General features: G+C 39.4%; 1 protein-coding gene and 1 pseudogene across 2 annotated transcripts; one reads left to right on the top strand and one right to left on the bottom strand.

The window, feature by feature from the left end:
* The first annotated feature begins 869 nt into the window (after nucleotides 1-869).
* LOC145798336 (G-type lectin S-receptor-like serine/threonine-protein kinase SD1-1) lies at nucleotides 870-19,482 on the top strand (annotated as a pseudogene). The gene is made up of 8 exons (XR_014339233.1): nucleotides 870-1,683; nucleotides 2,289-2,374; nucleotides 4,806-5,010; nucleotides 10,715-10,720; nucleotides 18,229-18,466; nucleotides 18,558-18,708; nucleotides 18,792-19,107; nucleotides 19,420-19,482. The product of XR_014339233.1 is annotated as a G-type lectin S-receptor-like serine/threonine-protein kinase SD1-1 (transcript).
* A 143-nt stretch (nucleotides 19,483-19,625) lies between these two features.
* LOC114287465 (G-type lectin S-receptor-like serine/threonine-protein kinase At4g27290) lies at nucleotides 19,626-23,867 on the bottom strand. Its single transcript, XM_028230838.2, has 7 exons — nucleotides 22,482-23,867; nucleotides 21,639-21,797; nucleotides 21,127-21,284; nucleotides 20,819-21,029; nucleotides 20,481-20,718; nucleotides 20,247-20,397; nucleotides 19,626-20,168 (listed from the first exon to the last, which is right to left on the bottom strand). The coding sequence occupies exons 1-7, from the start codon at nucleotides 23,773-23,775 to the stop codon at nucleotides 19,878-19,880; spliced, it is 2,502 nt and encodes an 833-aa protein (XP_028086639.2). The 5' UTR covers nucleotides 23,776-23,867; the 3' UTR covers nucleotides 19,626-19,877.
* Between the last annotated feature and the right edge of the window lie 1,626 nt (nucleotides 23,868-25,493).

Here is a 25,493-nt window from a genome sequence, read left to right as displayed (position 1 = left end):
TAAGAAGCAAAGGAGATAGAGAAGAGTAGGAAGTTGCAGAGGTAGTTCGGAAGACAGTCTAGCGACGGGCGTCTAAAAGCGTGTATGCATTTGAAAAGACGTCAAAATTTTAAATCACAATAAGTAGAAGTGTACGAAGAGGCGGGAAGTTAAAATGATAACCAAGAAGCGTGTGTATAGACATTTGCATTGGAATACGGTCAGCCGTCGAATTTCGGCTCTGACTCTTTGAGTTCGAAGCCAAATACTCCAGCCAACTGTTGTTAGTGGAGTGCTTAGGGGGCATTGTGGGGGTCAAGAATTGGGAGTCGTAAAGATTTCGGATAGTCGAATCTGGGAGAGTCGAGATTCGAAGCACTCGGCAACTGGCTCGAAAGCTAAAATCCAACCCTACTCGGCCAAATAACCAATTAAGCAAGGGGCCGAGTGAAGATCGGTCTATTATAAAATGTGCCGAATATGAGGTGGGAAATGGATCTAATCTCGAGGCCCAAAGAAGAAAAGATATAAATAGAAGAAACATCAGCCAGAAGGAGGTATGTGAGAATTGTTGTGCTAAACTTAGAATACAAGCATTCTTGAGCGTTGAGACTGACTTGTCCGTCGGAATGTTTATTCATTTTCAGGTGACCAGAAGAGGATCACGAGCGTTCCCCAGGATCAGAAGAGTATTTCCAAACCACTTCTCCACAATATTATATCCTCCATTTTATATCCAATGAAACAAACATGGCCTAGGAGAGGAGAGATTAGTTCATCGACATCCTCTCGAGTTAACTTATAAGATCGGGTCAGCCCAGCTTGAGGTTCCCGGGTCTTTAAAAAAAATAAAAAATAAATAAATAGGGGTGTGGTCCTTCTCAAACTCCAGGTGCTTTTCATCTGCAATTCCCATTCCATAACCGCTGTAGTTCTGAAAGACAAATTCACCAAATTTCCAACAAATATGAAAACTCACCTTAATATATGTGCAGAGGAGAGAGAGAATTGGTGTGCCTGGGAGTGGAACAGGGACTTTTCTTGGATCCTCTGAGATTGAGATTGAGACATCTCTCCAAAGTGCTATTTTTTTTTTTTTTTTTTTGAACTTCTAAACCCAAATACATCAATGGAGTTTCATACCATACCTCTTTTCTTCTACTCTTTATTTTCCATCTTAACAACCACCAAAGCACTTGACACTATTACCAAAACTCAGTTCATTACAGTTGATAGTAACACCACCATAGTTTCACCTGGTGAAAGCTTTGAAATGGGGTTTTCTCAGCCCTAACAATTCCAACAATCGCTATTTGGGAATATGGTACAAGAAAATTTCCACTGGAACTGTGGTATGGGTTGCCAATAGAGAAAACCCACTTCCTAATTCCTCTGGTGTCTTGAAACTCATTGACCCAGGAATCCTCATCCTTCTCAATTCCACCAACAACACCGTATGGTCCACCAAAACCTCTCGATCCACACGCAGCCCAATTGCGAGACTTCTCGATTTGGGAAACCTTATCATACAAGACCCAAACGATCACAACCCAGAAAATTTTCTTTGGCAGAGCTTCGATTACCCTTGTGTTAGTAGAGAAGAAAGTGGCTGCTTGCTTTGGTTTGGGGACCTGATTGACATTAATAAAGATTTCACTGAAAATGGGCAAGACCTCTACATAAAGACGCCCTCTTCTGAGTTAGGTATGACATTATTTATTACTGGTTTTTCCTTTCTGGTGAAAAAATATTATGTTATATTTGTCTCCAATAAGTTATTGAAAAGTGTAGCAGACTTGCAATCTTTCCATTTCCAACTCTCATATGAGTCAGCTTGTAGGAAGAGGTAATCAGACAATTAAGCAACATATATATTACTGTCACAATAATATTTTGTTACTTGCATTGTTGTCCTTTAACTTTTATGAAGCAACTAACATCATAAATTGCAAGTCATTGTATCTTTTAGTACTAAACAGAATATTTTCACTATGTGGCAAAATCAATCCTTCTAAATTTGCACTTATATGATTGTACCTTTGAGATGAATTAAATGAGAGAAATTTGGGATCAGGTTGGCATTATCAATGGAAATTGGCCTGTTAATCTTTTGTCTCATCTTTTATGTTTAGAGAAAGAAACAGCACCAGCAGCAGATAAAGAGAAAAATAACTCAAATGACACATTCTATGGCAACATTTGTGTGTGTGCACACAAGCTTGTGTGTTTCTAAAAAAAGTATCATTGCATATCTCTACCTAGTTTAACAGGTTCTTTCGTTCAAATTCACTCTATCTGCTATTGTGCAGGAACAATGAGAGATATCTTTAAACAAGGTGGCAACAATGAAAGCCGGAAGAAAGATTTAGAGGGTGGTTTTGGCACTGTCTACAAGGTAAGCATTTAGATAAACTCTATGTACTTATTGTCAAAGGTGGTAATTTTTTTAATGCTGATAGGGGGCAATTAATAAAAAAAGAAAAGGAAAGAAAAGAGGTGAGGAAAGTAAGAAACTTTGGTTCAGTGGAGTTAGTGGTTGTGTATCTTGTTGTTGCCCTTTAATTCCCTATGTTTGAATTTTAGGATGTGTTGGGCATGTTTCGAACAGTTAGGTTGAGTCTTGGTCTCAAGTGTTGTTGCCCAGAGTTTTGGTGTTACGCTCGAGCGGGACATTCTATGCTCGAGTGGAGTTTGCTTTTGGTTGACCGCTCAAATGGGTCTTCTTGTGCTCGAGCGGAGTTTACACACTCCCAGTATTTCGTGCCTCTGCAAAACTTCTACAGGTGTGTTTTCTACGCTCGAGCGGGTTTTCTTACGCTCGAGCGGGTTGCGCTCGAGCAGACCTATTGGCGCTCGAGCGTGTAGTGTTTTGTCTGTGAAAGTTCTGGGAGAGGGAAATCTACGCTCGAGCGAACTGGTTTTCGCGCTCGAGCAGATGTGCTTTATCTCTGTGTCTTGGCGCTCGAGCTGGCCTTCTTGCGCTCGAGCGGAACATGCTTTTTGTTCTTGACGCTCGAGCGTTGTGTTTTCCGCTCGAGTGGACCTGTCGTATATCAGATAGCAGTTGGGCATTTTTCAATCACTTTTCACTTTTCTTCTCTCTCTCTAACTTTCCCAAAATCGATTTTGAGAGCTTCTCTCTCTAGAAACTCCCTTCTCTCTAGGGCTTGATCTAGATAGAGTGCTTCCTTTCCCTTCGGTCTTTGTAAAAGTCGTGTTGATCATCAAGGGCGTCGTTTTGATCCGAAAAGTTTGGAGTTTGGAGCATTTTGATTTTGGTCTCTTCTCCGTTTGAGCTCTAACTTCGAGGTAGGGATATCCTACTCCTTCTCATGAGTTTTGTCTTTGAATTTTAGTATTTTGATGAGTTGGGGGTTGTTGGGTAATTTTGAGAAAGTTTGGGCCTTTGTGTAGTTTTACAAAAGTTGGGGTTTTGTTTATATAAACTTATATGCATGTTTGGCATAGAGAAGTGAGATCAATATTGGATTATTGGTGAAAATGGAACCTTATGGTTGTGATGTTAATTATGGGAAATGCTCTAATTACATTGATAAATTAATTGGTACAATTAATTTGAAGAAAAGAAGAATTAAATTGAGAATGTTGGAATTGGATGTGTATGGGATTAAAGGGTGTAGTTTGATTCGTTCATTACTCACCTAGTTGAAATGTTGATTATATCCCCATTTGGTGCATTTATTTTCAGTATAGAAATAACTGCTTTGGGCTATCGGTGGAGGATAGTCTTGATTGTTGTAGACACTGCATGATGATTGGGCAAACTACAACTAATCGATTGAGTAGGCTGTTGAATATAGCAACTGGATTAATACATTAATTCTATGTATTGATTGATTGTATATGATCTATGTTTATATACATGTGTTGTGTGTGAGGAGATGGGGGATGTACTCCACGGTTTAGGGGAAGATAGGGGATGGACCTCTAAACCGGATTTTGTGTGACATTGATACAACGCTACAATGTGTATCAAGTGTTGATTATGGAAGTGTTTGAATTGATTTGATATAACACTAAAATGTATATCGTTATCAATTGTGAAGTATAGAAGTGATTCTATGTTATGTTGATACAGCACCGAAATGTGTATCTTTCGCAAAGTATGGGAATGGTTTATGTGTTATTGATACAGCATTAAAATGTGTATCCCTCATGAATTTTGGAAAGTGCTTTAAAAATGAGTCTAAATCTCATTAAGTTATTTGGCTAAGTGTTGAGTCTTGTTTTCAAACTCAAGTTGGAAAAAGACAGGGGAAATGAAATGTAACATGGACTTAATGTCATGAAATCGGAATGTGATATATGTGGATGTATCTGTGTTGACCATCTATCAACTGCTAATCTTTTAGTCATTGTTCATGGCTGGTATAGTGTATTTCTACTGGGCTGTGGCTCACCCTTTATGGGACATCATTTTCAGGTACAGGCAGCATGCCACCTCCAAGAACATAGCTTGGGAGGCAAGAGGCAGTCAGGCTTTTGTCGTTTTGTGGTCTTTTGGATGTATTACATGTAAATTCAAGTCAAGGGCTTAATGTGTAGTTGAGTTAGTACTCTTTTTTTGTAACCAAGTGTTAACTTGGAAAGCTGTAAGCTCGTAGGGCATTTCCTTTTGTTGTTAACATGTAACACTCATTGTAAAGAACTACTCTGATGAATAGAAGAATATTTATCTTTTATAACAATGCATGTCTAAATTGATGGGTTTAATGTTATTATTTTGAGGGCGTTACAAAAGTAAGAACAAAAGTGCCATTTTCCAAGGGCTGGATATTTTGTTTATAACAATTACCAATCTTCAGGGTACGTTGGAAGAGGGACAACAAATAGCTGTGAAGAGGCTTTTGAGAAACTCTAGACAAGGAATTGATGAGTTCAAGAAAGAAGTTATATGCATTGCCAAACTTCACCATCGGAAACTTGTAAAGCTTCTAGGGTGTTGCATTCAAGGAAAAGAGAAGATGTTGATCTATGAATACATGCCTAACAAAAGCTTGGTCTGACTTTGTCAAAACCATAGTAATTTTTAGATCAAAAAGTGTACTATATTTTTCAAGTATTCCCTTTACTGGTGTGGTGCTTTGGTACATAGCCCTCTAGAATTTGGTTAGACCAAGTTTAAATGGCTGTCTATGTGAGCAGAGAAATGAAGTATCTACTGTAATAACCCGACCCTCGCACATGATTTCTGTTATATTCTTAGTCCTCGATTGGTACTTTTAAATGCTTACTGTGTAGTTCCGGGAAAAATTATGATTAAGGAAGTGAAATGCATGTCTATGAGTGTCTATCTATCTCACAAGGAAACTATCTGTCACCATTAACACGTTTGAATTAGAAATTGGAAGCCTTAACAGCTTAATTAGCTGAAATTGATTATATATCTGTGATCAGCATAATTTTTAAGTAATATTAAGCATGTTTGCGAAATTTTAATTTTGGAATGATTAAACGATTCATTTTTGTCTTATATGTCTTATTTATGAATATATATACTTCTAAGACTTCATGAGCCTTGGTCAAAAACAAAAAAAAAACGTGAATACCATTTTGGGGGAGAAAAGAAGAGAAAGTGAAGAAGAGAAATTGGGGGAGAAGGGATTCAACAAGAAAGCTTGGCAAAATTGTTAGAGGTGTAGGATTGAATTCAAGGTAAGCTCAAGTCCTTCTTATTATGGCCACTTGGAGTTGTAATTGATGCGTATGTTTGATTCATGTCTAATTCATGCTTGATTAATGAGGGTTTCTCTCAATTGGTTGCTTAGGCATCTAGATTGGGTGTGGTATGAAATTATACTTCAATCTACGGTTTTCTATCATCACTTCATGGAATTATGCATATATCATGTGTTATGTGTTGTGTGTCAAGGATATGAAAAACTTGAATCCAAGAGTGGAATTAGAGAGAGAGATGGCTTGTTGAAGCTTCTAATCTTGGTTAATTTATTATACTCAAGGTAGAATCCATGTTATAGTGATGTTAGGTGGGAATATTGCATTAACCTAACTTTGGGTTGCATGTAAAAAAAATGAAGTGAATACCAGGTTGGGACTCGAATGGAAGTTCAGAATTTCAGAATCTGCTCGGTCCGCTCGAGTGGCGGAAAGCCCGCTCGAGCGGGAAAAACCACCTCTCAGCAGTTTTGTACATTTTACAGTCCGCTCGAGCGGACAAAGTGGCGCTCGAGCGGGAGAGTCATTTTCAGAAAAAATTAAATGTTTGTTCAATTTTGAGTGCTTGCCTCTCTGGTATTTTTAGAATATTTTACAGATATTTTAAAGCGGTTGTAAATGCATGCAAGGTGTAAGACTCAGGAAATGTTTTTAACAAAAAAAAAAGAAACTAATGTATTAATTGTGTGCAGGGCACATTCCAGAAGGAAGCAACACGCCACCTCAACACTGTGAGTAGTAGTACCTATGTAATGTTGTGCAATTATGTCAATGTTTTAAGGCATGTAAGGCAATTATGTTAATGTCTCAAGCATGTAATGTACTTATGCATGTTTAGGATATGTTAATGTTAAAAGCATGTAAAGAAAAACATTACAAGGGCTAGATGCCATTTTCAAGGGCCTTGTGCCACAAGTTTCAAGTGTATTTCAAGGGCCTTGTGCCACAAGTTTCAAGTGTATTGCAAGGGTCTCGTGCCATATGTTCAAGGGCTTCGTGCCATCATGTTTCAAGGGCTTATAGCCACATGCTCATGTCACAGGATTAGGCCTAGGGCCAGTATGAACTAAACGCAGAATCAGATAAACCAAGTGCATGCTGCATCTTTTTATGTATTGATGTATTTAAATTTCAAGTTAGACGTTGTTCGTTATATATTACTACTCATTGAGCCCGGCTCACTCTCTATTATGTCCGTTTCTGTAGGTCGTCAGTCAGGGGTTTAATCTTAACTTGACGCTGTCCCTTTTATCAACCTTTACATGTCCAGATATCATACCAGGCCATTTGTTTTTGTGAAGCTGCTAAGATATGGGTTTACTTTTGAGAGCCAGCTACGGATGTTGTTGTAGACGTCCCCCGAACGCCCCGGGAGGATGAGTCCCGTTCTGTTCATTTGGGGTTACTACAGTTCGAACTCGACTTGTGTCACGGTTCTTAATCTGAACCAAAGAGTCCAAATCTGGCAAATCGTTTTGAGAAACTGATTTTTTGAAAAAGTAGTGCCAAACATGGACTGCTTTGCCAGATACAGAGTCGCCACCTAAATATTTTTTTTTAAATGGGGAAATTTAGGAAACCCTGACTCGGTGCCGAAGGCCACATGTCCGTCATCACCAGAGTTGTCTCGGCTCGGGAGCTTGGGTACGATCAGGGAAGGTCAGCTATGAGCACCCCCTTTCGCCCGGTCCGAAGACCGGCCTCTACTAACCGTGATATTCTGGTTTTGAAAACGTTATATGTTCTTATTCCAATTATTAGCCTAGAATTACTATATTATGCGCGCAGCAAACAAGTATAGACTAAATCGCCCAAATTGGAAATAAAACATTTCATGTTCGTTTTGAAAATGGTTTGCTACTAGCAAGTAGGCTAAAATGCAGATTTTGCCACCCTCAAGTGGGCTTTTGGAAAAGATGGTTTTGCCACTATCTAGTGGGCTTAAAATTCACAGTTTTAACGCATTATCCCAATTTAAGCAATTTGACCTCCACCCACAGGCATTCAAGTAGTTTATCTCATGTAAGCACTTAGCCGCATGGCAAGCATACTATTATGGCAACATTCACACGCATGCTGGATGCTAAAGCAAAAATACTTACATTGTACTCCGTGCCAAAACAGTAAACTAGTTAGCAAACATGCATGTCCTAGTTCATGTTAAAAGTGGCTAATGCATCACATGCAAAATGCGATCTAGGCAGGCTCGGCTAGCCCTAAACATGGTATGTGGAAATGCACAATTATCACATATTCGGTTTAGAATTTGAAATACAAATGCGGTTAGCGTGATGTACCGAGCCTAATATATGCAATACAAATGCATGGATGCACGCATGCATAGCATAAAGTATGCTAATTTCAAAAATGCCCTAATCTACCATCATAAGCAGGTAAATAAAAGGGAAGAAAGAAATGGGGATTGGAAGACATACACGCCACCCACACACACTTATTACAGATTTGCCCTCACTCGGAGGGCCCAAATAAATATTACAGTCCCAAAATAATAAACGAATAAAACTATTACAAAATTTCTGATTTAATTTAAAGGAAAAGATGGCAAAGGAAATAAGAGGGTAGCCGCAGCCTCTGCCTCGGGATGCGCGAATGATGCATGCTCGAATCCGTCTCGCCTAAAAAACCCGTACTGTACTCCTGCCGCCTCTGTTTGTACTGCCTTGTCTTTCTGAAAATTGCCAAAGTACTGGAGCATGTTCCTTGCATCCTGCAGAGCACCACCGACCGGACAGAATTCCCACCGGCACTTCATAATTCCCGTCGGCATTTGTTGGATTCCTCGGCACTCCAGATATTGCCGGTCGGCACTAAATTCTGCCGGTCGGCAGAAACTTCCTGCAGAAGACAATTTGACAGCAAACAGAGAACAGACAGTGCATGGCATGGGGTTCTCAGGTACATGTGGGCATGGTTGTGCTTCTTATCATGTTTTGAACTCAAAGAAGCACGACCCTCGATCTTTGAGCCATCAATGGAGCATGATGACCCAAGGGATCAAATTCGCCACTCAATGTAAGGATGCATGCAACAAACAAAATGAGATCCGAAGCCTTATCATGTCGAAGTCAAAGGCCCCGGTGACCGAGAATCAAGGTGCATTGCATCACTTGGAGTATGAATGTCCCTTGACCCTCATATTTGGCTTGACACCCCAAGCCAAATGATGCAATGCATGTTATGCTCGCAAGACTCAAAATACAACATGATGCTAATTATGCAAGATATGCCAAATATCATGCAACGAAACATGACAAGTATGTAATGTTAACATGCAAGATGTAATTGAGATACAAACATGAACCAATTTGCCATAAAGTTAGCATGGAATAGCACATTAATGGGACAATCATGCAATCAACATGAGATAAGCATGCAAAGGGGCCTCAAAGTGATAATGGTGTGGACCCTTATTCGCCTCAAAACAGCACCAAGAGTGCTCAAAATGATGGACAACAACTCATGTTAACAAGCAAACTTATGATCCCAAGTTTTAGGCACAAAAGGGAGACAACTTACTCCCACCAACATGACCTCTCATGGCATGATTAAAACAAGTAAAAACAGAATTTTTACATGCAAAATGGGACTCCAAAAACTCCTAAAATGGCAGCCAAGATGACTCCCACGAGGCATATGCACTAAGGCTCATTCCTAGGCACAAGAGGGTACACCCTTAAGGCATAAAAGAGGTCATGCATGCACACATACAAACATGATTCTTGGACTAAAATGTGGTCCTAGATGGTGTTAAATCATGAGGGTAATCACAACCATGCATGCTAGAGGTCAACATGCTTAAAGCTTTCAAGCTAAAATACAAAGCAACCTTAACAAACATGTCAAGCATGAACAAATGGATAACCAACAGATTTTTAGCATGGAAAAACAACATTAAAAACTTCATGGAACTAAGCCAACACACACAAGAATCATGGCCTAATCATGAGATGCACTTCTAAGCAAAATGGAGCAATACAAAGCAAGTACTACAAGCATACAAGGAGGTACAAATCCAGCCAAAAATAGAGATCCCACATGACCTAAAAACACCCAAAAAGTTCTGAAATGAAGCAAAAAACAAGCAAGCATGCATGTCACCCTTTTGGGCCACAACTCAAGGAAACAAAACCATAAAGGGAGAGGGGTGTCCCTCCCCTATGCAAGACTTCAAACCAACTTTTTTGATACTAAAAATACACTGATTTTCAATGGTCAAAGGACCAAAACACTGAAGTGAACAAAACCTTATGAAAGAGGCACCAAAATGGACCAAACAAGGCCTAGAAGGGTGAGTTTACACTCAAACCACAAAATGACCTTAATGAAAGTGCTAAAGTAGGAAAATACAAGCCCTTTTTATGTTATACACAAGAGCTAAAACAGCAAGCAAGATAGGTAAAAAACTATTGCAAGTTTGGGGAATATAAATCAAGATGCTCACCCTTGAAGAACCTTTGAAGAGCAAATGGTCTAGCCTCCTTCTTTTGATCAAAACCAGTCCAAAAACTCAAGAAACAACCCCCCAAGTCCCTCAATCTCGGAGTAAGGTGTGATGGTGTGTGTAATGGTGCAAAAGTAAGGTAAAAACCACCTTTTGAGCTAAAAAACACACACAAAGGAGGAGAGAGAGGGAGGTATAGAGATAATATGTATCTATATCTCCAAGGTCTGGTTTTTGGTTGCAAGAGTCTAACCTAGATCAAAGAGGAAGGCCCTCCTCTTATAAGACTCCCTCTTGCAAAGCTTATACAACAAGCTTGCTTAGAGGGAAATCCCTCCATACACGTGTATGGAGGAGGGAAGAGTTGGTGCCAGCTATCACAGCTGGCACAAAATATCTCCATAAAGTAACAGTGCCGACCGGCAACAAACTATGCCGACCGGCAATAAAATGTGCCGACCGGCAAACAAAAGTGCCGATGGCAGCAAAAGACCAGCCGGTGGCCTCTAGCCACTGCCGGTGGTGTGTGGGAATGCCTCATAAGGCATTCCCTGCCCTTCCAAGGCAAAACATGAGTGTTCGGTGCAAAACCAGACACTAAACGGTCAAGTTCGGAGATCCTGAGGCAGGGCGCGCGAGCCGAGACCTCCGAGAACTCCAAACGAACACGTTCATGGATGATCACCGAGTGTTCGAACGGTGACGTCCAAGTCTTGAGGACGGTCAAAAATGGGGTGTCTACAGTTGTACATAACTTTCATATTCCTTTTGTTATGCCCAATTATCGGGCTAGGACTGTAAATATATATGTTTGTACACGATATCCAAGGATATAGTCTTAAACTTTGTCCGCTTTTAACGACATATGTAATGCATGAGATCCTGGCATGTCAGAAATAGCTCAATGGAGTATGCTTGTATTATGTTATATTAATATTTTATGCTTCCGTTAAGGCCCCGTACAGTATGTACATCAGTTTTTTTACGTCTGTCTTTGCATAGGTCATGCCTGAGCCTTTAGGGACAAGTTCTTGGGCTGTGACAGTGGTATCAGAGCACGGGTTGCTATCTCACACACGAATCCATTGAGCTGTAGGGTGTCTAGAAGGGATTTAGGCCTCATGCATGACATCCTGAAAATATAAGACAAGTTCGATGGCGACATTAAGTGCACTCTGATAATGCTAACCATGTCGCACTATGTCAATAGTATTTAATTAATTGTTGTGTAGATCATGGTGAGAACAAGGATAGAAGATGTGGAAGATGCCACCTCAGCCCGACTGGATAGGATGGAAAGGATGCTTATGGAAATAGCAGAGACTTTACGGCAACAACAGCAACAGCCTCACCAACAACCGCCACCACCACCAGTACCCCCACCTGTAGTGTAAGATTTTCACGCTGAAGACCGAACTATCACTCTCACTAAGGAGTTTAAAAAGATGAAACCGCCAACTTTCAAAGGAGGAATAGAACCGATGAAAGCTGAGGCCTGGGTATTAGGCATAGAGAAGTTATTTGAAGTCTTTCCCTGCACCGAAGCTCAAAAGGTACAACTAGCTGCCTTTACTCTTGAGGACGAGGCACGGAGGTGGTGGATGCTTACGAGGACAATCCATCCAAGGTTAATATGGGATAGATTTCTGGGGCTGTTTTATGATAAATATTTCCCCCAAAGCATGCGGGACAAAAAGGTGACTGAATTCGAAACTCTCAGACAAGGGAATAAGACTGTTGCTGAATATGAGGCCCAATTTGCAGAGTTAGCCCGGTTTGCACCGCATATGGTGGACACGGACTATAAGAAGGCACGGAAATTTGAAGGGGGCTTACGGGGTGCTATCTTGGACCGAGTCAATATGTTAAAGTTTCCTACCTACGTAGATGTGCTGGAGAGGGCTGTTATAGCTGAGGGAAACCTTGCTGCTCAGAACTGGATTGCCGAATGGAAAGGAAAGAGGCAAAATAATCAATGGTCAAAGGGAGCAGCTACTCCACCAAACAAGAAACAAAACTCAGGGACTTCGAATACTTTTGCCCCTAATCAGGGTACGATTCCTGTTTGTTCGGAATGTGGAAAGAGGCATCATGGGATATGCCAATGGAAGTCTGGAGCCTGTTATCAGTGTGGCAAAACGGGTCATTTGATAAAGGATTGCCCTCAGAGGAATCAACGAAATGGTAACAGGGCTGCTACTAGCTCAGCAGGGTCTACACCAACTACTAACACCAAGGCACCGATCAAACCTAACAACAATAAAGACATAGCGAGACAAGGCAGAGTGTTTGCATTGGTTCCAGGAGATGTGCAGAATGCAGCAACAGTGGTGTCAGGTACATTTATGGTTCACGGTCATTCTGCTTCTATCTTATTTGACTCTGGCTCTACCCATTCCTTTGTGTCAAAATTATTTGCACAAAACTTAGATAACACCGAAGAAACACTGTCTTATATGTTATGTGTATCTTCACCTATGGGAGATTCTGTGCTTTGTACTTCTGTTTATTGTGGTTGCGAACTCGAGCTTGGGGACGTCCGGGTATATGCCAATCTGTTACCTCTCGATATGACTTATTTTGATATTATTTTGGGAATGGATTGGTTGGGTGAATATGGTGTAACTATAGATTGTCTAACTAAACGAGTTAGTTTCCACCCTCCGGGACAATTAGAGTCTACCTTACAGGGGCATGGCGTAATTTCTCCACCTTATTTGATCTCAGCAGCAAAGGCATGTAAATTAATTCAAAAAGGGTGTCAGGGGTATTTATGCAGTGTTTTGGAGGGGCAAGTAGTGAATGGAACTGTTGAGATGATCCCAATTGTGTGTGAATTTCCGGACGTCTTTCCTGAAGAATTACCAGGGCAGTTGATAGACCGTGAAATTGAGTTTACCATTGAAGTAGCACTGGGAACTCAACCCATTTCAAAGACTCCGTATAGAATGTCGCTAGTTGAGATGAAGGAATTGAAAATGCAATTGCAAGATTTATTGGACAAGGGGTTCATCCGTCCGAGTGTGTCTCCGTGGGGTGCACCAGTTCTGTTTGTAAAGAAGAAGGATGGAACACTCCGGCTTTGTATTGACTATAGGGAACTTAATAAAGTCACAATCAAGAATAAGTATCCATTACCAAGGATTGATGACCTATTCGACCAGCTGTAGGGGGCACAAGTCTTTTCCAAGATTGATCTACGGTCTGGGTACCATCAATTAAAGGTCAAGGCTGATGATATTGAGAAGACAACTTTTCGAACCCGGTACGGTCATTATGAATTTTTGGTTATGCCATTTGGAGTTACTAACGCGCCAGCAGTTTTCATGGATTTGATGAACCACGTTTTCAAGCCCTATTTGGATGAATTTGTGGTGGTCTTTATTGACGATATTCTCATCTATTCGAAGAATGCAGATGCTCACGAGAATCATCTTCGTGTGATCCTTCAAACCCTCCGGGAAAAGAAATTGTATGCAAAGCTGAAGAAATGTGAATTCTGGCTACTAGAGGTGGCATTTCTGGGGCATATCATCACGAAGGAAGGAGTTTCTGTTGATCCACACAAGATTGATGCAATTGTAAACTGCCCAACTCCTACTGATGTGACTGAGGTGCGTAGTTTTATGGGGTTAGCTGGTTATTACAGGAGATTTGTTCAAGATTTTTCTAAAATTGCTGTGCCACTTACACAACTAATACGAAAGGGAGTTGCATTCGAATGGTCAGAGGAATGAGAATTTGCTTTCCAGGAATTAAAGACAAAGTTGACAACAGCACCAGTTTTCGCCTTACCATCCGATACAGAAGGATTTGTAATCTACAGTGATGCTTCGCATAAAGGGCTTGGTTGCGTACTTAGGCAAAACGGAAGAGTCATCGCTTATGCATCTAGGCAGTTGAAACTCCATGAGAAGAATTATCCCACGCATGATCTGGAGTTAGCAGCAGTAGTCTTTGCTTTAAAGATATGGAGACATTATTTGTACGGTAGCACCTGTGAGGTATACACTGATCATAAAAGTCTCAAGTACCTTTTTTCTCAGAAAGAATTAAATATGCGCCAACGACGGTGGTTGGAACTTCTGAAAGATTATGACCTGCAGATTCACTACCATCCTGGTAAAGCCAACACAGTTGCGGATGCGCTCAGTCGGAAAAATATGGGGATTTTGGCAGATATGGCAAGTATCGTTACGGGACAAAAGGACTTGGCAATTGAATTGGATAAGGTGGAATTGAACCTTGTGTTACATGGTCAAAAAGCCCTAAGAGCAGCGATAGTAGCACAACCAACCTTACTTGAAGAGATTGAAGTGCACCAAATGGAAGATGAAACTTTGAGGAAGATACATGATGAGTTCGAAACAAAACCAAAACCGGGATTCGGTGTAGTAGGTTCAGTGCTCAAATTTCAAAACCGACTATGTGTTCCCAATGTGAGGAGTCTTAAACAAAAACTGATGGAAGACGCACATACCTCACGGTTCTCAATGCACCCAGGAAGTACTAAAATGTACCGAGATTTGAAGCAGAATTTCTGGTGGCCAAGTATGAAGAAGGAGATTGCGGAGTTTGTCTCTAAGTGTTTGCAATGCCAACAAGTAAAAGCGGAGCATCAAAGACCTGCCGGATTATTGCAACCTCTTCCCATCCCAAAATGGAAATGGGAACATTTAACCATGGATTTTGTTATGGGGTTGCCACGGACTCCTCGAGGTATGAATTCAATTTGGGTCATTGTGGACCGATTAACTAAGTCCGCCCACTTTCTGCCGGTAAAAACTCAGTATAATGCAGACAAATTAGCAGAAATTTATGTAAATGAAATTGTGAGGCTTCATGGTGTTCCGGTCTCAATTGTGTCAGACAGAGATCCTAAGTTTGTTTCTAGATTCTGGCAAAGTTTACAGGAAGCAATGAGTATAGAATTAAAGTTTAGCATGGCTTTCCACCCTCAGACCGACGGTCAATCCGAGAGGACGATACAGACTCTTGAGGATATGCTCCGAATGTGTGTACTAGATTTTCAAGGAAGTTGGGAAACCCATCTACCGTTGATAGAATTTGCATATAATAATAGTTACCATTCGAGCATAGACATGGCACCTTATGAAGCTTTGTATGGAAGACCATGCCGTTCTCCCGTGTGCTGGGCTGAAGTTGGAGACAAATCCTTATTAGGGACTGAAATTGTTCAGTTGACCACTGAAAAAGTTCATGTTATTCGGGAAAGGTTGAAAACTGCTCAAAGTAGGCAGAAAAGTTATGCTGATAACCGACGGAGAGATTTGGAATTTGACGTGGATAGCTATGTTTTCGTGAAATTCACTCCGATGAAAGGGCACCCAAGATTCGGAAAGAAAGGTAAGTTGACACCCCGATATGTCGGTCCTTTTCAAATTCTGGAAAAAGTGGGTCCGGTAGCTTACCGAGTTGCCCTTCCACCACATATGAGTCAAGTGCGTAACGTGTTTCATGTCTCTATGCTTCGTGGGTACCTTCCGGATCCGTCACATGTTATCGACTATCACCAAATTGAGTTGAATGACAAGTTGATTTATGAGGAAAGACCAATTCGCATTTTGGACCGACAAGTAAAACAACTACGAACCCGTGAGATTCCAATGGTAAAAGTTAAGTGGCAAGAACATTATGGAATCGACGCAACATGGGAAAGAGAGGAAGAAATGCAACATCAATACCCACACCTATTCCAACCCTAAGGTAACCCAAGTTTGGAGGACCAAACTTATTTAAGGGGGGGAGAGTGTAATAACCCGACCCTCGCACATGATTTCTGTTATATTCTTAGTCCTCGATTGGTACTTTTAAATGCTTACTGTGTAGTTCCGGGAAAAATTATGATTAAGGAAGTGAAATGCATGTCTATGAGTGTCTATCTATCTCACAAGGAAACTATCTGTCACCATTAACACGTTTGAATTAGAAATTGGAAGCCTTAACAACTTAATTAGCTGAAATTGATTATATATCTGTGATCAGCATAATTTTTAAGTAATATTAAGCATGTTTGCGAAATTTTAATTTTGGAATGATTAAACGATTCATTTTTGTCTTATATGCCTTATTTATGAATATATATACTTCTAAGACTTCATGAGCCTTGGTCAAAAACAAAAAAAAAACGTGAATACCATTTTGGGGGAGAAAGAAGAGAAAGTGAAGAAGAGAAATTGGGGGAGAAGGGATTCAACAAGAAAGCTTGGCAAAATTGTTAGAGGTGTAGGATTGAATTCAAGGTAAGCTCAAGTCCTTCTTATTATGGCCACTTGGAGTTGTAATTGATGCGTATGTTTGATTCATGTCTAATTCATGCTTGATTAATGAGGGTTTCTCTCAATTGGTTGCTTAGGCATCTAGATTGGGTGTGGTATGAAATTATACTTCAATCTACGGTTTTCTATCATCACTTCATGGAATTATGCAAATATCATGTGTTATGTGTTGTGTGTTAAGGATATGAAAAACTTGAATCCAAGAGTGGAATTAGAGAGAGAGATGGCTTGTTGAAGCTTCTAATCTTGGTTAATTTATTATACTCAAGGTAGAATCCATGTTATAGTGATGTTAGGTGGGAATATTGCATTAACCTAACTTTGGGTTGCATGTAAAAAAAATGAAGTGAATACCAGGTTGGGACTCGAATGGAAGTTCAAAATTTTAGAATCTGCTGGGTCCGCTCGAGCGGCGGAAAGCCCGCTCGAGAGGGAAAAACCACCTCTCAGCAGTTTTGTACATTTTACAGTCCGCTCGAGCGGACAAAGTGGCGCTCGAGCGGGAGAGTCATTTTCAGGAAAAATTAAATGTTTGTTCAGTTTTGAGTGCTTGCCTCTCTGGTATTTTTAGAATATTTTACAGATGATTTTAAAGCGGTTGTAAATGCATGCAAGGTGTAAGACTCAGGAAATGTTTTTAACAAAAAAAAAAGAAACTAATGTATTAATTGTGTGCAAGGCACATTCCAGAAGGAAGCAACACGCCACCTCAACACTGTGAGTAGTAGTACCTATGTAATGTTGTGCAATTATGTCAATGTTTTAAGGCATGTAAGGCAATTATGTTAATGTCTCAAGCATGTAATGTACTTATGCATGTTTAGGATATGTTAATGTTAAAAGCATGTAAAGAAAAACATTACAAGGGCTAGATGCCATTTTCAAGGGCCTTGTGCCACAAGTTTCAAGTGTATTTCAAGGGCCTTGTGCCACAAGTTTCAAGTGTATTGCAAGGGCCTCGTGCCATATGTTCAAGGGCTTCATGCCATCATGTTTCAAGGGCTTATAGCCACATGCTCATGTCACAGGATTAGGCCTAGGGCCAGTATGAACTAAACGCAGAATCAGATAAACCAAGTGCATGCTGCATCTTTTTATGTATTGATGTATTTAAATTTCAAGTTAGACGTCGTTCATTATATATTACTACTCATTGAGCCTGGCTCACTCTCTATTATGTCCATTTCTGTAGGTCGTCAGTCAGGGGGTCAATCCGAACTTGACGCTGTCCCTTTTATCAACCTTTACATGTCCAGATATCATACCAGGCCATTTGTTTTTGTGAAGCTGCTAAGATATGGGTTTACTTTTGAGAGCCAGCTACGGATGTTGTACATAACTTTCATATTCCTTTTGTTATGCCCAATTATTGGGCTAGGACTGTAAATATATATGTTTGTACACGATATCCAAGGATATAGTCTTAAACTTTGTCCGCTTTTAACGACATATGTAATGCATAAGATCCTGGCATGTCAGAAATAGCTCAATGGAGTATGCTTGTATTATGTTATATTAATATTTTATGCTTCCGTTAAGGCCCCGTACAGTATGTACATCAATTTTTTTACGTCCGTCTTTGCATAGGTCATGCCCGAGCCTTTAGGGGCAGGTTCTTGGGTTGTGACATCTACCATCTTGCAATTATTATTATTATTTTTTAAATAAAAAGTAATTCAAGTGGCTGCCTATGTAAATTTACTGTCAATCGAATGTCCGTGTATTCAAAGTTAAAAATACTTTTTTACACTCAAATATATAAGCACAATTAACTTAGTCAAAGATATGTAGATCCAATCCGATGCACCATACTTTATTGGCCAAAGCACTTCCATATTATCAATGGAATTGCTCAGGGACTTCTTTATCTTTATCAAGATTGAAGACTAAGAATCATCCATAGGGATCTCAAAGTTAGCAATGTTTTGTTAGATATTGTCATGAACCCAAAGATATCAGACTTCGGCATGGCTAGAAGTTTCAAAGGAGATGAGACAGAAGCAAACACAAATAGAGTGGTCAGAACATAGTACGAAGCTCTACTGTAACTTGATCTATGTAATTTGTAATGCACTTATAATGGTCCTAAATTTCCCAATTTGTTCGATGTCTTATTGCAGTGGCTACATGTCTCCAGAATATGCGATTGATGGGCATCTCTCAGTAAAATCAGATGTATTCAACTTTGGTGTTTTGGTTCTGGAGATTATGAGCGGGAAGAGAAACATAGGATTCTTTTATCCGGATCATAACCTCAACCTTCTTGGACATGTAAAAATTAAGGCTGGTAATACTATTTTGATATCTACATTAAATTAAAAGCAGTAGTTCTAATTTGTTTGCTTATTATTTAGGCATAAATGGTGTATAAAGATGGCAAGTCCTTGGATCTGCTTGATAAAGCTGTAAGGGACTCTTGTCATGTATCTGAAGTGTTGAAATCAATTAATGTGGGTCTATTATGTGTGCAACAAAGTCCAAAAGATAGGCCAACCATGTTATCTGTTGTTCTAATGTTGGGAAGTGAAGGTGCATTGCCTTGTCCCAAACAGCCTGGGTTTTTTTACTGAAATGAATCTAACTGAAGCTGATAATTCTTCTGGCAAAAATGCACCTACTTCAACCAATAAATTCCCCATTACAATACTAGAGCCTCGATGGCATAAATATGTATGTATATCTTTACGGAACTGTTTTATTCTGATGTATTGTATGTTAAAGACTCCTTGGTACAAAATCCATTAGTATTGTTTACGGGTCTCTAGTTTTTTAATTTAAAATTTTACTTTATTTTTTTGGCATGGGCCGCTGACAGTGGAAGAAATAGTGTTGAGACTTAGTTTTGGCAATCCCATGATTTATTTCAGTGTTAATCATGTTTCTATTTGAAATCATATTTAACACGGTTCATGTCATGTTCTTGTGTGTGTGAATCCCTCTCATGAACTTAAGCTGCGACTTAGAGCTGATGTGATTTAACAGGCTGAAGATGATCCACGGTGTTTTGAATCGTTAAACTTGTGTGTGTCTCCATTAGTTATTTAGATCTAGTTTTTGATTTGTTGCCTTGCTTGGTTGGATTGGTATTTGGTTGAATTGATCATCAAGTATTTAATGTTTGACTAAAAGATCACCATTTAAGAAAAAAGAGAATTTCAAAGAGAAAGCAAAATAAAGAACAAAGGACATGAGACAACCAGTGCACAGTTTATAGGAACAACCAAAGGGCTGAGTCAAAATGTTTATAGAGGACATGGATCATGAGAAGATAATCCAATACAGTTAGCCCAAGATAATAGAATAGTCCACATTCCTCTGGCTTTCAGAGAAATGCAACTATATCATGTAATACAAGGGTTCTTGGCCCTATCCCTTCTCCCTTGTCTCAAATTCTCTCTTTACCACACGATTATACTACAATCAATTCCTAGAGAATGGGACTATCGAGGTTGCATTGTTGTAATGGTAAGTTCATTGGCTGAACATGGTGCATACTTGCTAGATGAGCCAGTAGATTCAGTAAAAAAACCAGGCTGTTTAGGCCATGGCAATTCACCTTTACTTCCCAACATCATAACCACAGACGACATGGTTGGCCTATCTTCTGGATGTTGTTGCACACACAATAGACCCACGTGGATTGATCGCAACACTTCAGATAGACAACATGAGTCCCTCACAAACCCATCAACTAGTTCCATTGACTTGCCTTCTTCATACAGTCCCCATGCCTGAACAATTTATAACAATTGGTATTAACACTTGTAGTTTTTAACACATGAGCAAATATTTCCATACTTGATACTCACATGCCCGAGGAGGTTGAAATGGTGATCTGGATGAATGATACCTCTGTTTCGCTTCCCGCTCACAATCTCCAACACTATGACACCAAAACTAAAAACATCTGATTTTATTGAAAAAAGCCCATCCACCGCGTATTCAGGAGACATGTAGCCACTACAACGAAGCATTGAGTTATGAAACATATTTTAGGACAATTAATGAATTATTATTTTGGACATGTTAAGAGATATTCTTACTATGTGCCAACCACTCTGCTCGTATTTCCTTCTGTCTCATTTCCTCCAAAAATTCTAGCCATGCCGAAATCTGATATTTTTGGGTTCATGTCGATATCTAGCAAAATATTGCTAGCTTTAAGATCTCTATGAATGATTCTCAATCTAGAATCTTGATGAAGATATAGAAGTGCACGAGCAATTCCGTTAATAATGTGGAAACGCTTAGGCCAACCCATTAATGTTCTTCCGCCTTCATCTATGCAAAGTTTCATATGAGTCAGTCCATGCTCGGGCGAAACGAATTTAACAAGAAAGGGTTCCATAACAAAAATTCAAAAAAATTTTGAGAGCCAAACCAAAAATAAGCAAGTCTAGGCTTTTGTTGGGCATGAATTCATAGATTAACATCTTTTCTTCTCTTTGTATGCAACAACCCAGAAGCTTCACTAGATTTCGGTGTTGAAGTTTGGCAATACAGATGACTTCGTTCTTGAACTCATCAAGTCCTTGATTGGAATATTTTGAGAGCCGCTTAATTGCTATTTCTTGTCCTCCTTCCAAACTACCCTGAAAATTACCAATTTGATAATTAAAAAATATTCTTGAAACTCATGGATTGGGCAACACCTACATTCTAACTAAATGAGGGTATTTAAATTGCAACCTTGTAAACAGGTCCGTATCCGCCCTCTCCAAGCTTATTGTCAATAGAGAAGTTATTTGTAGAACTAGCTATCGTAGCAAAGTCAAACAAAGGTAACTCCATATCTTCCTTCTGGTTTTTTTCAGTGGAACCTTGTTTGGAATTGTGTACCGGCCTTCCTGCAAAGTAGGTGATTTGAGTTTAAATGAGACAACTAACAAAGCTATATATTTTATGAGTTTAATTTTTTTGAGAAATGTTAGAGATCATGAAAATCTTGTCATGAAAAGGATCATGAAAAATTTATGACCTTTAGATTACCTTGATTAGTGTGTGGTGCTTTATTGTAAGTGTAATCCAAATGTCACAAATCTTTCATGACCATTTTCATGAAAGACTTTTCATGATACCTAGCATTGTTGAATTTTTTTTGTCTTTTTTGTGATTCAAGTAAACAAACAGACACAGAATCCATTCACAAAATGGATCACAAAACAAAGACGAGAGAGCAAATAGACACTCATTTGGATTACCTTCTATCTTCAACTGTGAATCCTTCTTCTTCTTCTTATTCTTCCGGATATATAACATTATGATCAGACCCAGCAGAAGCATTCCAGTTAATAATGTCAAGGTCACTATGACTATCTCTCTTCTCTTTCCATTGAAGCCGGCTTGTTGGACTGTCCCGTCTACAACCATGAAAGCACAAATTTGAAAGATTATATGCTTATGCCTCAAGTACTACTATAGACTATCCCGTTTGTTTTGGGAGATAGAATGAAGGGAATTGATAGTGAGGGAATTAGTAGTGAGAGGATTGATAGTGAAGAATTATTAAATTATTTTTATATAAAATAATAAAACAAATAAAAAAAATAAACATTATATTTAAAAAAAATTCCCAATATATAAAAAATAAGAAAAATAAAAAAATTTCTAATCCCCTCACTATTTTTCTAATACCATCTTTACCTCCTCCTTACCAATCCCCCTTCCTCCTCCTTACTAATACCAATGGATTACTAATCCCCTCCCTATCTCTCAAAACAAACACCTCATTCTCAATCCCCTCCTCACTATCAAACCCAATCCCCTCCCCATAACCCCAAACAAACGGGCACTTAGACTTCAAAAACCCTTGAACTCTCTTTTTGTCAATCTGTAATTAGATAAACATCATAGAAACTGAGGGATTTCTTGAGCAAGTATGATATTCTGTACACTAATTAATTACCCATATTTTCTTGCATTAATAAACTATCAGTTGCTATAAATTTCATTAAATAGTAAGCAATTAAGTAACAAATGCAATCAAATTTCAACTATAATGTAAAAACAACTCATTTGTGTATAGGGTTTGTGTGAATACGTACCCAACTCAGATGAAGCCATCCTTATGTAAATGTCTTGCCCGCCACCTTCATTGAACAGTCTAATATCAACCAAGTCATCAAACCAAAGCAAACACCCACTTCCACCTCCTCTTATGTCCAAACTAGAATAAGCCATGCAAGAACAGTTCTTCAAGCACACCTCTCTGCATTCCCCAAGTGTCATCGTCCAATTATACCACGAACTCTGCGTATCCGGCAATTTCACCCCTGAATACTTCAAAAACCCATCTCCATTCTTGCAATCCAACACCGTCCTCCGAACACACCCTCCCGACCAATTCGTCACGTTCCAATCTTTCAGGTTTTTAGGCACAAATTTGCTCAAACACCCGCAAACAGGGGATTTATCGACATCACAGCTGCCATAAGCACCACACAAATTATAACTATTACAATTAACAGTTGTTGGTGCATTCGCATAAAGCACCCAACCTTTGTTTTGATTAATCCATGTCCTTCTCTGTAGAAAACCATTGGGAGTCACGATAAAAATGGAAGGAACAGAGCTGTTAAGGAGATCATAGCTGAAGTAAATCTCATCCTTTTCAAAATGCATTCCAAATTTGAAAATTGGATTCTTGATTAGTATTGTTGCAGTGCCGGTGAACCGGAGACCATTCCAAGGTCCGGGTCGGTACAACACAACAGAGCCTTCGCTGAAGAACGTTTGTGGGTATCCACGAAGATCTAACCAGTAAGTGTAATCACCATGGGCTGGGTCATCTTTGCTCTTCCACGAAGACATGTGCCATTCTCGACCTGTAACCAAGTTCTTCCCAATTTTCATGCCCGGTAACAGAGTATCACAAGGGTAATCGAAGCTCTGCCAGAGAAAATTTTCTGGGTTGTGATCGTTTGGGTCTTGGATGATAAGATTTCCCGAATCGAGAAGTCTGGCAACTGGGTTGCGTGTGGATCGAGAGGTGTTGGTGGACCATACAGTGTTGTTGGTGGAATTGAGAAGGGCGAGGATTCCTGGGTCGATGAGTTTCAAGACACCAGAGGAATTGGGAAGTGGGTTATCTCTGTTGGCAACCCATACAATGGTCCCTGAGGCTATCTTCTTGTACCATATTGCGATGTACCAGTTCTTGGAATTGCCTGGGGTGAAAAATCCCATTTCGAAGCTTTCGCTGGGTGAAACTATGGTGTTGTTATATGTGATGAACTGAGTTTTGGTTATGGTGTCAAGTGCTTTGGAGGTTGTTATGATGGAAAATAAAGAGTAGAGGAAAAAAAAAGGTTTGGTGAAACCTTCCATTGATTTCTTCATGGTGTTCTCTGTTTCTAATTTTTTTTATTTTTTGGCTCTTCACAGGGAGGAACGAAGATGATGATAAAATGGTGAACAGAGTAAACCAAGTAGTCACGTCACCACTTTTGTAGTATAAAATTGATCGTGAGGAAATAATCTATATAATAAGTCAAGAGTGTTTTTGAAAATGTCTTAAAAATGTATGTGAGATACATTTTGATCCCACGGTTTAGATCCATTCTAATAAAAATCAATGGTTGAGATGTGTTTTCCCGCCCAAACACTCGGTCCTCTCTCCCTCTCCCACCTACCCACGTCTCTACCCATTCCATCTTTCTCTCTCTCCCTCTCTGTTGCACGCTACCTCTCTCCTTCTCCCCCCTCCTCTCTCAGTGGCTTGAATTCGCAACCCTCCCACTCGCTGCCTTGGACCTCTCCGATTCGCAACCCCGATTGGAGCTCTCCGTTACCACTCTCCCTCACTCCGACGTTCGCAATCAGGACCGCTGCCTACCCATCGCCAACATCAGTCGGATCATGAAGAAGGCGTTGCCTTCCAACGGCAAGATCTGGTGAAAATTAGGAAGTCATTATCTGAGATATCTAGCGTATTTCTAACGGAAGTCATTATCTTTGATACGATTCCCGAAATCTGGTCAAAATTAGGGCTTTTACTCGACTGATTTCGAAGGGGAAAATCTGGGAAAATGAGGGTTTTGATGGTTCGAATGTGGTATACGATGGAGTCGGCTCGAGATTCAACGTGGACTTATTAAGATGAATGGTGAATTCTGATGCAGAAAACGAGTTTGATTTTGGATTTTCGTAGGAGGGTTTTGGAACGCGAATAAGTAGCTGCGAATTTTGCTGATGATTCAGAAATTGAAGTCGCGGGAAAGAGAATCGAGGACAAAGAAATTTTGGGGAATTTTGTAACGACGAAGTAAGACTTTTTGTATTTGTAGTTGGTTCTTTCAAATTTCTTGCTTTGTGATTAATTTTCTTGGAAATTTTCTATATGGAAAATTTTCTTGGAAATCTTTTTTGATATTTAAAAAAAAAAAATATTTTGTGTTTTTGTTTGATTATATGGCTGTGCAACCTTGATTCAATTGGTTGGAAATCTTTTTTGATTTTATGTAGTACTTTTGGAAATTGAGTGAGAACAGTTAGTGTGCTTTTCCATTTTCACGGGTCTAATTTAGTTCTGGAAAATTTGAACTTTGGTCCACCATCCAGTTGTTGAAAATGTGTTTAAAAAACAACAAAAAGAAAAATCTTTATTCACTTTGAATTCAGCCATCGTGTTATGCGGTGATTAATTATCAATTTCCCACCCTAGATGAAGATGATCATTGTACAAAAAAAAAAAAAAATTGCTCGCTGTAAAGATTAGTGGCCAAAAGTGAGGTAGAATAGCGTGATAGGCATCAATTGAATTTCTCGAAATGATTAATATACTATCAGTCCTGGCAATGACTAAATCTCTGCAATTGAACCAAGGATTAGCTTATATTCTTATCTAATTTTCTGTTACTTTGCATAATCATTATGAATTTAAACTGACACCATTTTTTTTTTCTTTTCTATTTTGCCCGGTTGATTTTGGGGAATAATTGTGGTTTCTCAGTTTGCGGTATTTGAGCCAATTTCTTGCCAGAATTACTGTTGTTCCTTATTTTGTTCATTACTGATTCAGGCAATAAGTTGTAATTTTTTGTTCATTACTGATTCAG

The sequence above is a fragment of the Camellia sinensis genome, chromosome 8, assembly GCF_055761805.1.
Source record: "Camellia sinensis isolate YWXY chromosome 8, ASM5576180v1, whole genome shotgun sequence".
Classification (NCBI taxonomy): domain Eukaryota; kingdom Viridiplantae; phylum Streptophyta; class Magnoliopsida; order Ericales; family Theaceae; genus Camellia; species Camellia sinensis.
Note: the sequence above shows the minus strand (reverse complement) of the source record. Positions and strands in the feature narration are given on the sequence as shown.